The 15,265-nt window shown below is 36.8% G+C and overlaps 1 protein-coding gene across 3 annotated transcripts in view; it reads left to right on the top strand.

Annotated features, from left to right (window-relative positions):
* ncor2 (nuclear receptor corepressor 2) overlaps positions 1–15,265 on the top strand; it is a 116,042-nt gene that overhangs the window by 21,847 nt on the left and 78,930 nt on the right. For all 3 annotated transcript variants that reach the window (XM_058785918.1, XM_058785919.1, XM_058785917.1), the window contains exons 2-3: positions 11,011–11,207; positions 12,108–12,238. In XM_058785918.1, coding sequence (XP_058641901.1) covers positions 11,106–11,207; positions 12,108–12,238 — 233 coding nt within the window. In that variant the 5' untranslated portion in view covers positions 11,011–11,105. The remainder of the gene's footprint in view (positions 1–11,010; positions 11,208–12,107; positions 12,239–15,265) is intronic.

Here is a 15,265-nt window from a genome sequence, read left to right as displayed (position 1 = left end):
ATTCTTACAGTGAAGACTATTATTTTATATTGATTAATTGATTAACATGAAATTATCCAGCCATGGTTTCATGTTTCACAGAAATATAAATAGGAGGGAAAACAAAGCCCAAATTCCCTTAATCATCCATTCATCAGTGGCCTAAAACGAGAAAAACATTTGAAAAAAGAAAACATTTAATTAAAATCTATCCATTTTCAGATAGAGGTGCATCCACATCAGTAAGAAAAGGTAATAGTCTGTTTTATAATTTCAACCACTTTGTGTGGTTGTTTAATGTCTCTGTCTGCCACAGCGCTCTAGAATGCTATAATGGCAGCACTAGTGTGAGAGCATGTAATATAGGGCTGCAACAAACTATTATTTTGATAATCGATTAATCTACCGATTATTAGACCGATTAATCGACTAATCGTCGATTATTTCACTGGTTAATCAGTAGACTTTGTTTGATTATTCAGCTTTTGCAACTAGTTAAAATATTAAGTTACACATTCTAACATAAATAAAAGGTCACTTCAGCTTTAGAAAAGCATATTATGTAATTACAATTATTATACAATTAATTGGTAACACTTTACAATAAGGTTCATTAGTTAACATGAACAAACAATGAACAACTGTATTTTTGTTAACCAACATTAACAATGATTAATAGTTACATGTAATAAATGCATTGTTCATTGATGTTAATTAATACATTAATGTTAACAATTGATACCTTATTGTAAAGTGTTACCAATTCATTATACAAATAGATGTATTTGGCACACAAAATGAGATGACAGACAGAGACACTCTCTCACCATTTAATTAGCTACATGAAAAAGTAACTGAGTGACACATCTTTCACATTCTGCCTAACATCTCCTTTTGTATTCACAACATAATGTCTTAAAATACCTTATAGGGTTATGATAACCAAAACAGTCCTGAGCTAGATCAAGCTTTGATCTCTGTAAACCAAACTATCACTTTAATGAAATCATTTTTTTCCCACAAATAAAAATATTTTATCATTAGCTAGCTCCACACTGGAGAGCTGCTTTACAGAAAATCAAGTTGTAATTCTAACTGAAAGCAACACTGACTCTGGTTTTTCATGTTTAATACCGTAAAGCTACTTGAATTAAGGCTATCTATTGCATAAAGTGCTATATAAATAAACATGATGTGACCGGACTTTACTGGAGTAACGCTACGTTACTGAAAAGCAGAGCTCATGCAAACATCCACATCATTGTAATTAGATGCATTTTTAACTGCTGCTTTCACACTGCTGCCAGTTTTTGTTATTTCGTTACTGAGAGGAAAGCGCACAATATATATTTACATATTCATCCAAACGCCGCTCACGTTCTGGTGCATTTTCTCTGAAGCGCTATGTCTGTCGTCTTCTCTTGAATTGCATCCAGGAGATCTGAATTACAGTCTTGCGCTACAGCGCCACACTGGTCAAACCGCAGTATTGCAGGCTCTTACATTAGGTCATATGAGATCAAACGATTACTCGACAACAAAAATATTTGACGACAATTTTTTATTGTCGACGTTGTCGATAATGTCGACTAATCGTTGCAGCCCTAATGTAATATTGTTTAAATAAATATATTGCTTTCAGAAAGCTACTTCTTTACTGAAACAATAAAAAAGACATGACATTCACATAACTCAAAAATGTTCATGTACGTGGAGGGCTGCTCTTTAAAGGGTTAGTTCACCAAAAAATGAAAATGGTCTTAATTTATTTTCCCCCTATGTTGTTCCAAACCCATGCAAACTCTGCTAATTTTTGGAACACACACAAATATATGTAATATTCTTCATTTTTGTCCTCCATCGCAAGGACTAACTAATGGACTAACAAAAAAATTATGAGAGAAAATTAAAAATATATTTTCATGAATTTGAAAGTTTACGTCAGAACGGCTTTACGATCGATTTACACACAAATTCGTTCTGCTCGTGTTTCATGAATGAGGCCCAAAGTAGCTACCTACTCTTTAACTGGCTGAAACAAACATTTTTTTCACGCAACATATTATAGGTGTTATAATAATTATATGATTGAAGAAAATGACAATTATAAAGTTACATTTTACAAAAAACAAACCTGAACGTTAAATTAAATGCAACATACCAGATAAAAGGGGGTCCTTTTGTAGTATAGGTGAACATAAACATAACATTAGGTTGTTTAAGACCACTTTCATAAGTGGATGTTTTATTTTCTTTCACCATGGTTACCAAATTCTGTGTTGTAGCATGTCTAATTATTTGAATGCATAAAAACAACTTAGTTTATTCAAATTTATTCTTAAAATAGCCTTATGAAATGTTTTCTTTTTCCTCAGAAATTCTGTGTTCTGTATCTGGTTATCAAATGAAGGCATAAAACATTATTTTAATTTATCTTTAAATTATTGAAAATCAAACTTTATTTATTTTGGCTAACAAAGGGGGTTTACTATTAAAATTAAAACATGGAAATGTTGTTTGATCATTACTTAAAAAAAAAAAAAAAAAATTAATTGTAGTAGTAGCAGTATGTACGTTCTGCTGAACAATAGTAATATATTTCTGCCACAATGTTTTCCAAGTTAAACCACACTTTTATTTTGACTGGTTGCCGTGAATACCTTTACAGTTCTGTGTGTATATGATATGAAGCTAGTTTTACTCAAATGAAACTGTGAAATGCTCATGAAGTGACTCTCAGAGCAGTTCTGGAGATTGTTTATGTCCTCATTTAGTGAGACGACAGACGCTGAAATCACCGCGAGCGCCACACGCTTGTCTAAAGTGAAAGTAAACAGTTGCATGCAGCTCTTAAAGCAACAGTATCGACATGCTGCCGATTGTCATTGAAGGGATAGTTCACCCAAAAATTACAGTTCTGTCATGTTGTACCAAACCTGTATTAATTTCTTTCTTGTGCTGAACACAAAAGAAGATATTTTGAAGAATGTGGGTAACCAAACAGTTGCTGGTCTCCACTGACTTTGATGGTAGGAAAAAGAAATATGGAAGTCATTTTTGGATGAACTATTCCTTTTAATGTTAATAAAATAAAACTCAAAGAGAAAAATAACTCGCTGCTCTTGACTGAACAACTTTAATACAGTTGCTAAAATTCAGCAGTAATAAAATAACTGAATAAAATGTTTTATTTTTTATTTTTTATAATGTCTTAATTTAAAGCGATTCTGTTTCATTGAGTGGTTTGCTTCTATCAAAGTAAAAATGAAGCATTCCCAGTTACTGGCGTTTGTACCACCGTGTCTGTGTGTGCATACATATACAGGAATCTAGCATCACTCTGTGTTACCTCTGTAGCTAGTTTTGTATGCTCTGCCCAGCCATCACAGATGTGTGGAAGCACCTTGTGGTTCACTATGTGACCTTGCTCAAAACAGTTGTGGTATTGCTTTCTCACACAGAAAGACGCTGATCGTCAGTGATGCAGGCAGAAGGATTAGTGTAGATTATCCTGCACATTATTGGTAAGTCATTCACCCTGCTGTTATGCAACACAAATGCTTCTCCTCTGTGTGTGTGCTTGTTATAGAAGCACGCATACATCCTGGTCTTTATGTATTCAGTGTAAGTGTTTTGTAGGCCTGTTTTAGATTTGTTTGTTTACACTCAGGTTGGGTTCACACATGCTGTTTGGGGATCTTCTGTGTGGTCGTGTTGGTTTTTGTCAAAACATGAGTGCTGAATACAGTCTAGGAATTGATGTACAAGTGAGTGGGGGTTGGTCTGTGCTCATGTGTTTTGAGAGATGGGGGATGGGTAAGAGATCTATGTATTTGAAAGCAGAGTGGAAATACTACGTCAGGATGTCAGGTTGTAAGCCAGTGTGCTGTGAATGTGCGGTTAGTGTTACTGGACACTGAAACAGTAGGGAATGGTGGTATTTCCTGTGGTCTGGGCTGTAGCTTTAAAATCTGGACTGAATGTTAGCATGTCACAGAGCATTTGTCTTATATAGATAAATCAATATGGCATAATAATAATAATAATTAGGGATGCACCTAAATGAAATGGCTTTTTAATAATCTTCTATATTAAATAATATAAAATAAGAATTTTTTACTTTAACTCAATTTTAATGATACTGAATTTAAAAAATACAAGCCAATAAAATAACCACACTTTTATTGAAAGTAAAACAGTAAAATTGGACAGAAATAGTAATATTAAATATCAATGCATTATTTTATTCAGTTCTATACAACAGAATCAAATGTAACTGTTTTATTTATTTTTTAATTTCTTTCTTTATTTCCTTTTTTTTTTTAAATTACTCAAATAATGTATAGTCCTACAAAGCTAGTATTATCAGAGCATGCACATGTTATATTTTCAGCCGTTTTTTAGCCAAAAACCATTTTCTGCTGCTGAAATTTCAGTGCATCCCTAATGATGATAATATAATAAAAAAAATAAGTTTCATTTATAACTGTAAAATTACAAAACTAATATTTATGGCTGCTTTAATTCCTTCTGTTTAAAATGTTTTTAAATATTTTGATGGAAATTCTTGAAACTTATTTTGTTGATAAACACTGTTTTTTTTGTTTTTTTCCCTCGAATAAGTATGGGAAGCATGTTATGTTCCCAAATGAGTGTTAAAGCAACCCAAAGTCAGAGCAGATGCAGAGATGGAGTTTAAATGGTCAGCATTTACTAAGAACCGTGATGCTGCACATCAGCATATAAATAGCTGCTCACATGTAAGAACACAGTGCCTCATTTCAATCTGAGACATTCAGCGCATATATTTATTTCTAAAATCTCAGCCTTTCCAATTTGATAATCGCACTAAGCCATATTGCAGTTTCAGTTTTATGTCGATTAATCGCACAGCCCTAATCAGCATACTGTTTATTGGCCTTTTCCCATTTGGCATCTATTCAGAAACTCCTTAAATATGAATTATGATGTGGTTTCTCAGCAGTGTTGAAAGGCAGATGGCTGATGACCTGATTTGGAGGTGGATATAAGCATTCATCGCTCTGAATGTAATTTTGCACAGAGCTGTAGGCATTTGACTCTAGTCCAGGGATTAAAGTGACGCGGGAATGTAGACAGTATAGAGAGCTTTAACTGAGTTTTAGGAGGGGGAGGGTGTTTTTATTCACAGCCTGTCGCAGAGGTCAGACAGCTGCCCTGCATGGTGACCCCAAATAACCTACAGGGGCCACTGGCTGAAAGAACAATGGAAAGGTCAGATGAGAGGGGAAAGAGGGAGGAAAGGAGAGAGAAGGGGTGGTACAGAGGAGAGAACAGAAAGAGGCACTGAAAAAGGGAAATACAGCCTGTCTTGTGTACACACACACACAGGGAAGGTCTTTAAAATCAGGCCCACTGTAGGCACAATAATCTCATCTGCTCGCAGTTACTGTGCTTGTGAGCAGCAGTGATATGAAAAGCTTTTTTTATGAGCATGGATGCAGGTGAAGGTACATTCCCAACAGCTGTCATATGCCATTTCTCTGCTGTGTGTGTGTGAGCACTATAAATACTGCTCCTATTTGAAGGCTTATTCCACAAAATTCACACACCAAATGCTTGCTGATACAAAAGCTTAAATCTTACTAGTTGATCTGAATAAAACATCAGCCTGCTTGGGGAGTAAAATTACTTTGCCGCTTGCTCTGTTTGGATTGTAACGTCTTGTAAATAGCAAGGATGGAGATTTTTTTTAACACCTTTTCCACCGTCATAATTGATAAAATATACTAACGTTCAAAAGTTTTGGATTAAAAAGCAATATATTCAGCAAGGATGCATTCAATTGATCAAAAGTCAAGACAAAAGTAGACTTATTTCAAATAAATGCTGTTCTTTCTATTCATCAAAGAATTTCCACAACAAAATATTAAGAAACTACAACAAGAACAAGATGTTTCTTGAGCACAAAATCAGCATATTAGAATAATTTCTGAAGGATCATGTGACACTGAAGCCTGTAGTAATGGCTGCAATTTGCAATTACAATTGTAATAATATTCAACACTATAAATGTTTTTACTTTATTTTTGATCAAATAAATGCAGCCTTGGTGAGCAAAAGAGACTTTTCAAAAACATGAAAAAATCTTTTCAAAGCCCAGACTTTTGAAATTAATATTATAGATTTATAAATGCTGTAAATTTGTTCACTGATAAATAGTACATTAATACAATATTACCAATAAGTTTAATAATTATTATTTTTTGATGGATGCAGAAAATAAATTGTCTGAGTGGTTCATAAATTGTACTATTAGTGATCTAGTTTTGATCTGAATTTTAACAGCCTATTTTTCCATCCCGGAACTGGAAGGTCCATTTGAGAAGGAAGATCTGCGCATCTATATATTCATGCCGTAAGACGTTCCTTTTCCATCAGAGGATGATATACAGCCTGTCTTCAGAGGATAGAAATTAGATTGACAACATTTCTACAGTCTAAATGTGGTGTGCTAATTAATACACAACATGCTTCACAGAGTGTCAGGTTCAAATTAAAACCCAGACTGAACATTCAAGCTTAAATGCTGAAGGTGGGAAATTAGAGGTGATAATGACATTGCTGATTGAAGTGGCATTTTGTGCTGTGGGATTATGCGAGATGTTGTGGCGTAGACGTCGGTGATGCAGATGGATGAGAAGGCACACTCGGCCGCCCCACCTCATGCTGTCTCTGACATTACTGGGCCAGCAGGAGGGACCTGATTGTGGCTCATCAGCTAATGCCTTTCTTCCAGCACTAACGCAAACTGCCATGACAGACAGAAGAACTGGGCTTAGCTTTTGTGAGTGTCAATAAAAGATGTCAAAACCTAAAATGTGCGAGATAGAAATACACAGTGGTTAATGGTAAGGCAGTTAGCGCTGGTTCTTTCCAGTTCTTTCAAGCTGCCCATGTGTGTTTATCAGCAGAACTAGAGGCGGAAAAAGGTAGGAAGAGAGATGTAACGCAAGAGCGAGGTGGAGAGAAAAAAGGGGGAGAGAGATCATACAAAAGCCAGCCACTCCTAGAAAGGGAGAAGAAAGAGTTGGGAATGAGTGAGCAGTGTGATTGAAAGAGGGAGAACGAGAGAAAAGAGAGAGAGCGAGGGGTAAGTGAGTTCATTCGTGCTGTTGGCAGGCAGCCATGAGCTTGCCTGTGGGTGTCTGTATCCGTGCCAGGGCATGTGTTTCCCCTTCTGTCTGAGGGCCTAGTCTCTCTCTCTCTCATAGAGAGATATCTCCTTTTTTCTTTCTCATTCCACTCTCCAAGTCTTTCACTGTTCCTACTTTCCTTTCTCTCTTCCTCTTTTCTTGTTATCTTTCGCTTTCTCTCGCAGTCTCTCTTTATGTCTGTCATAGCAGTTGTGGATTTTCGTTCACAAAGCTTGACGGTGCCAGAAAACAGTGGTAAGTTTGTTTCCAGATTTCCACAGTTCATACTGTGCCAGTAGATCAGCCAAACCGGACATATGTGTGCTTCACACCCAGTGTCTTCCTTTTTAAATAAATCTTAATTCTCTGGGACTCACCTTTATGCGATGATTGTGAAGCCTGTCAATTGGCATGTGATTAAACCCATAATGCAAAGGCTAATTGTAATTGTAATAACCACTTGATTTTATTGAAAGTTCATTCTGATGTATGAGAGTTTGCATTTCATGTAGTGACCAGCTAAATACTGTAAACTACTATCCACAGGAATTTGTGGTAGTTCTACAGAAGTTCCTTCACCTGGAGGACAAGTCCTAACTGCAAAGGGCAGTCAAAAAAAAAAAAAAAAAAAAATGTATACAAGTGTGAAACTACAAGCTTCACAGTTCTAAAATGACCGAAAGTGACAGTAAAGACATTTATAAATTTACCAAAGATTTCTATTTCAAATAAACGCTATTCTTTGAAAGTTTTCTTTAAAGCAAAAACACACATCAGACTTGTGTTTTCTGTGAGTAATGTGTGATTGATTTGGTCCTGCATGTGTGTTCATGTGTATGTGTGAGTCTACAAAGTGCCTTCAGGATGACAAAGACTTTCTGTTCCTCCTCAGAGCTCCCAACATTCCTGGACTATTGAATCTCCTCCCCCAGCACAGTAAAACACTCTGCTCTTTCCGTGTAAATCATTCAGTGACAGACAGGAAGGAAAGAGGACGGTAGCGTGCCCCTTTTTGTGTTGTAGAAGAGCTAGAGCAGTGTTTTAATGTCAAAAGTATTTGACAACACTCAGTGACCTTGTTTTAAATACTGTACACACACAACTGTGTTCATCTATAGAGACAGACTTCTCTCACATGGTAATTTTTGTGTGTCTGAGAGACAGAAGCTGTGGGGCCCCTTGAGATGGCAGTGGTTTGTATGTCTGTATTGAGCAGGAGGGCTAATGACACACTGCAGCCACAGGGGGAAAAGCACATTCAGAGAAGCATGTCTGTATGCATTTGTGTTTATTAGTGTGATAGCGCTACTTCCCATTTATCTGAAGCCACCGAGTGTAAAGGGCTATTCTTTAACTTTTAACTAGAGCAGCCTGACAGTATGAAAGGGTTTGTAATGTCATTCCATTGGACGCCCAATGGTAAAATAGGTTGCAGGTACATGTAATCTACTTTTTAGAAACCACTAATCGCCACAGATCTGCATGTCTCATGAAGGTGCCAAGATACTTTGCTTTGAAGAAGCTGTCTCTGTAATTTTGAATGAAATGTAGTAGTGTAGTGATGTACCTGAATTATTATTATTTTTTTTTTACCGAAACACCAAAACTATAATTAAAGTTTGGGTAATTACATTTGGGTAATTGAACTCAGTATGCTGTTCAAGGTGTCTTGTTCTCAGGTGATAAATGAAACCAAAGTTCTTTGGTATAGCGAGCCAGTTCCTGATATTCAGCTAAACAAAACTTACATATTTCTACTTTAGCATTTTTGGTAGTATGTCCACATTTATCAATGTTGTGTGAACAACATAGACACCAACATGGGCAAAACGCATCATCTGAGAAGTGCTAATTAAACATCACTGTTTTGCTCAATGGTTTTTGGTCCTCTAAAGCTATTTATTTTTGCGGTTTTGCCTGAATATTTTTTGTTGTTGAAATTTTGTTGCATTACTCCTAGTAAGAAATACCATTCCGCTGGTATACTTGTATAACCCTTGACTTTGGGATTTTGTGCTCTTGTGCAGAGGTTGCACTTCAAATAATCATTATCCATCACTTTGTTGGACTGACTTGTAAAATTTGCATTATGGTTTTTCATTATATAACATTCAAATTGTGTATCTTTGATACCTTCCTGATAGTCTTCTTTAGCTATGAATTTTTAAAAACAGCAAAAAAAAAAAGTTACTGTTTAGCGATGGAGTAACAAGGGAGAACTCTGCTAACATATGGTATTTTTTTCATGCCAAAACCGTTAATTTTGGGGTCATTTTTCAAGACAATATTTTTTCAGCTAAATATATGCTGAAAATATTAAAGGAAAATTAAATCATTGACGAATGCCAATCATTAGTCCAGTAAAACAGGTTAATTCTTTAATTTGCTTTACATGTATTGTGTAACTGTATTGTGTAACTAAGCCCCAGTAGTTAAATCTACAAGAAGGCCCACATCTAAACATAACAATTCACACTACTTAAGTAACCCTGCGGGTAACATCTGCTTGTGATGGTTCTTGTACGGTCACTACTTTAACATTACACAAATCCTGTAGATCTCACTTGCTTGTGACGTTTTTGCAAAACTTTGGCATGGTTCTTGCATATCCAACTGGTTACCAACATTTGTGTCAGATTTGGCTGACAGCATCATATATGATTCTAGGTACACTGTTGTATTCTTAAGCATTGTCTGGTGTGTTTGGATTGATCTGTGCTGGGTTGGTGCTCTCAACACCTGGTGCTTTGCTCTTTCTGTCTCCAGTTCATGGTGTGGTGGAAACCACCACCTCTGACTGACACTACCAAAACATTTACAACTGCAGTTCTTTCTTGGCCCTCCAGTCTCTCTTGTCTGACTGTTCATTAATGCTTTGAGAACCCAAAGAATTGGGGTGGATTAAATGCATTTTAATGTAAGGTAAATGTGAAGTATGGCAAAGTACTTTATTCTGCAGTTTCATTCTAGTTCTGTGGACATTTTCTCAGCTGTCTCGTTGAAACACATTCTGTTGTAAAACAGCTCCTTGTCTTGTCTAGTGTTAAAAATAATAATAATTGTACTTTTATGAGTTATTTTATGAGTTATTTTACAGTAAGTTTTAACCTGCTTTCACAACGAACGCAAATTTGAAATGATCTAGGCATTGTTTAATGCGATTTGTCTGTCCTTATTTAAGTAGATATGAACAGACTTGCCTTAAAGAAACTTTCAACATTAATTTGGTTTAGCCATACTGTGTGTTTTTGCTGTACCTGTGAAAAAGAGAGTATCATCATGCAGCAGAGCACACCAGCTGCCCTAATGAGCATAGAAAGAGATAGAGCGAAGAAGAAGAGGAAATAGAGGGGGATACAGAGTGATCCATTCATTCAGACAGTGTGCCGACATGTATCCGGCCAGCAGCAGGTGGTGGCTAGGACTTCTCTCTCGCTCGCTTTCTCTCTCACGTGTCATCAAACTCACAGTTGCTTATCCTGGCTTTCCGAAGTTTGGTGCACACTGTATGATTTTGTCCACAATTTTGTTAGACTCCACAGATAAACATATTTCATTGGATTGTACTGTTTTTAATGTAAACAGACAACGGTTTTATTCAGAGCTGTGTCTAACTGATTTATTTAAAAATGTATCACCAGAATGTATTTTAGAATTTTTGTCTAGTGTACATCTGAAATGTCTTTTATAACCTTTTTTAAATTGTATACCTTGTATAATTTATTCAGAGATCGCCATGAAAATAGCCTTGATCAAAAAGTGAATAAATAAATAGACTCCACAGATTGATTGTTGTGTTAACAAATATTTATTATTAACAATTAATCTACAATGTTTTCTCGCTTGTTCTTTCCAGGTCGGTGACTGCCAGGACTCAACGCCCCATGATGCACAGCGTTTGTGACAAGACCACACCCACTTTCAGTGTGTAGAGGAAGTTGCATCGTCAGCATGTCCTCGCACCCTCAGTCAGTGCCTCAGGGTCGGAGGGCTGTGGACACTCGTCACCTTCCTAGTCCCGCCACCCTTCCTCTGCAGCTGAGAGCCCATGCGGTACGGTACTGCACTGACTATAAAACTAAATCTTTACAAAAATGCATTTTATTTATCATTAATCTGCAACCTTGGACTTTCTGACCTTTGAGCTAAGAAAATATGTTATAATGTATGTTGCAGTAATCTGTATCTTCTATTATACACCTTATCAAACTTGCACACACTATTGTGATGTACATATAGATCTGATCATTGACCAGAAATTAGTAACAAAGGACTATCTTGCGTTACTGAAGATTATCACGTAAGATTTGACCCTCAGCCATCATCTTTATCCAGCAGAGATTACTGTCTGGCCTTATTAACCACACAGAAAATCTAAATCAGTGGCACTCAAGCCTAGCCAGCTCAGAAGCCAAGTGGAACAACACTGCATCCTCCAAACCTTTGTTCATGTTGGAATATGTCCTTTGTCTGACACAAAGCAGATGTTCATGTTTTCCTGTACCATTTGATGCCAAAAATGTGTTAATCCTTAATATTGGTGTTAATAGAATTTAGCCTAAACTAGCAATATAACTAGTAACTGTTTAACACTTCAAAGTTTGAGACTCTTGATCAAAGTTCATTTTCGTGGATGGATTACTTTCCAGAGCAGGTGCATGACTGATATGACGTGAACAGTTTCGTGCGAAAAGTAAGACTTTAAGCTGCAATTAAAGGGCTGTATAATATCTGAAAGTTTTGGCTTGAGTACCAAAGATTTAGGTTAATTGCTCTCAGCATTTAGCACTGATCTGGGATCTTTTCCTGGTTTTCATGTCATTAAAAGCATGATTAAATCTGGAAACATCTGTATTTTATCTGGGATAGTATAATTTATCTTATAATTCAGTAGTCACATTCTTCATACAATTTCATTATGTGAGTATGTGAAATGTCATGTGTTTATTTCAGGATGTTGGTGGACTGGTGGACTACCATCCTCACGCTCGGGACTATGGTTCCCATCTGGCCCATGGATCCCTGACCCAGCCTCATCGCCGCAGACCATCTCTTCTGTCTGAATTTCAGCCAGGCAGTGAAAGGTACAAAACATGCACATGAACAGACAGTATATTGTGGCTGCCTTGCACTGAGATCTTGTCTATTCAATCCTGTCCATTTATGTCCTTCAGGCTAGTTGCCCATTTTGCCCACAATCTATTGTTGAGCCTTTCAAAATTGTGGCAGAAGGCTGTGACAGCAATGGCCAACACTGAAGGAAACTATCACTCTCATTCAAGATGCTGCTTTAGGGAAGCATTTATTAACCTGTTTTGTCACAGCCCTTGTCAGTTTTACTCTGCTTACTTGGCTTTAGGAGGTGACTGAAGCAGACTACTGCTTTTATGTAATGCTTATGCAATGATGCTCTAGAATGTCACTTTCAATATGAGAGGACAAATTTCCCTCCAGCGTTATCTGAAGTGATACTCCTGTTGGAATCTGTGCAGTTCTTCATTGTTTGCACCGATATGAACATTTTGGCCAATATGATAATTTTTTATAAATGATAACCGATAAGTTGGCTGATAAATCTAAATCCAAATTTTTATATAAACAATTTCTAAATAAATCAAACATACATTACAGCAGCATAGTTTGCACCAGTGTAAGTTTTAAAACAAATTTTATACTCCTATTACCAACTTTCTTTTATTAAAAAAAAAGCCTAATAAATAAATAAATAAAATAATGCTTAAATAATGCAAACAAGTCATTGGACAACGTTACTTGCGTGTAAATAATCAAAAAGCGTAAAACGGAATAGCCTCCAATAATGAAATTATTTTAATCAAACCATATTGTTACTAAAAATAGCAAGATAAAAATAAAAGTGGAGGTTATTATTAATAATGGAGCAATGATTTTGAAAAATAAATATCATAAATTAATACCACTGTTTAAATGGCAGCATTGCTGTTTTAGCTGCATGCACTGTAGCTGAGGAGCTGAATGAGCACCAGTAAACCGAAGCCCTTTGTTAGCGTTTTAATTAGGCTATATGAGAATCAGATATTTCTACAACATAAACACAATATTAGAACTTATGTATGCACAAAGACTTAAATGCAAAAGTGAACTTGAACTAATATGTGCTAGTCAGAATGTGTAGCTCCTGTTGTGCATGCGGTGGCACCTCCCATAATAATGCACTGAAACACGGCAAATAAATCCAAAGAATTCACAACTTTTTGTTATGGTAATATTCTCTTTGTAATTTTTTTTTGTATATGACATTCCCAATTATAGTCATTATTTTTGTGCATTGCTATTTGAGCTGTTTGCACTGAACCTGAAGAGCTGATTGAACACCGGTAAACTCAAGGGCTTTGCGATCAGCTTATTTAACTCAAGGAAACATATACTATATGAGATTAATCAGATAGGAAACTAAACAACATTTTATTAAAATAGTGTTCTCATTATAATGTTATATACAGTGGGTACGGAAAGTATTCAGACCCCCTTAAATTTTTCACTCTTTATATTGGAGCCATTTGCTAAAATCATTTAAGTTCATTTTTTTTCCTCATTAATGCACACACAGCACCCCATATTGACTGAAAAACACAGAATTGTTGACATTTTTGTAGATTTATTAAAAAAGAAAAACTGAAATATCACATGGTCCTAAGTATTCAGACCCTTTGCTGTGACACTCATATATTTAACTCAGGTGCTGTCCATTTCTTCTGATCATCCTTGAGATGGTTCTACACCTTCATTTGAGTCCAGCTGTGTTTGATTATACTGATTGGACTTGATTAGGAAAGCCACACACCTGTCTATATAAGACCTTACAGCTCACAGTGCATGTCAGAGCAAATGAGAATCATGAGGTCAAAGGAACTGCCTGAAGAGCTCAGAGACAGAATTGTGGCAAGGCACAGATCTGGCCATGGTTACAAAAAAATTTCTGCTGCACTTAAGGTTCCTAAGAGCACAGTGGCCTCCATAATCCTTAAATGGATGACATTTGGGATGACCAGAACCCTTCCTAGAGCTGGCCGTCCAGCCAAACTGAGCTATCGGGGGAGAAGAGTCTTGGTGAGAGAGGTAAAGAAGAACCCAAAGATCACTGTGGCTGAGCTCCAGAGATGCAGTCGGGAGATGGGAGAAAGTTGTAGAAAGTCAACCATCACTGCAGCCCTCCACCAGTCGGGGCCTTATGGCAGAGTGGCCCGACAGAAGCCTCTCCTCAGTGCAAGACACATGAAAGCCCGCATGGAGTTTGCTAAAAAACACCTGAATAAGATTCTCTGGTCTGATGAGACCAAGATATAACTTTTTGGCCTTAATTCTAAGCTGTATGTATGGAGAAAACCAGGCACTGCTCATCACCTGTCCAATACAGTCCCAACAGTGAAGCATGGTGGTGGCAGCATCATGCTGTGGGGGTGTTTTTCAGCTGCAGGGACAGGACGACTGGTTGCAATCGAGGGAAAGATGAATGCGGCCAAGTACAGGGATATCCTGGACGAAAACCTTCTCCAGAGTGCTCAGGACCTCAGACTGGGCCGAAGGTTTACCTTCCAACAAGACAATGACCCTAAGCACACAGCTAAAATAACAAAGGAGTGGCTTCACAACAACTCCGTGACTGTTCTTGAATGGCCCAGCCAGAGCCTGACTTAAACCCAATTGAGCATCTCTGGAGAGACCTAAAATGGCTGTCCACCAACGCTTTACCATCCAACCTGACAGAACTGGAGAGGATCTGCAAGGAGGAATGGCAGAGGATCCCCAAATCCAGGTGTGAAAAACTTGTTGCATCTTTCCCAAAAAGACTCATGGCTGTATTAGATCGAAAGGGTGCTTCTACTAAATACTGAGCAAAGAGTCTGAATACTTAGGACCATGTGATATTTCAGTTTTTCATTTTTAATAAATCTGCAAAAATGTCAACAATTCTGTGTTTTTCTGTCAATATGGGGTGCTGTGTGTACATTGAGGGAAAAAAATGAACTTAAATGATTTTAGCAAATAGCTGCAATATAACAAAGAGTGAAAAATTTAAGGGAGTCTGAATACTTTCCGTACCCACTGTAAATGACAGTCTCAATCATAGT

This window comes from Onychostoma macrolepis, chromosome 08, assembly GCF_012432095.1.
Source record: "Onychostoma macrolepis isolate SWU-2019 chromosome 08, ASM1243209v1, whole genome shotgun sequence".
Classification (NCBI taxonomy): Eukaryota; Metazoa; Chordata; class Actinopteri; order Cypriniformes; family Cyprinidae; genus Onychostoma; species Onychostoma macrolepis.
Note: the sequence above shows the minus strand (reverse complement) of the source record. Positions and strands in the feature narration are given on the sequence as shown.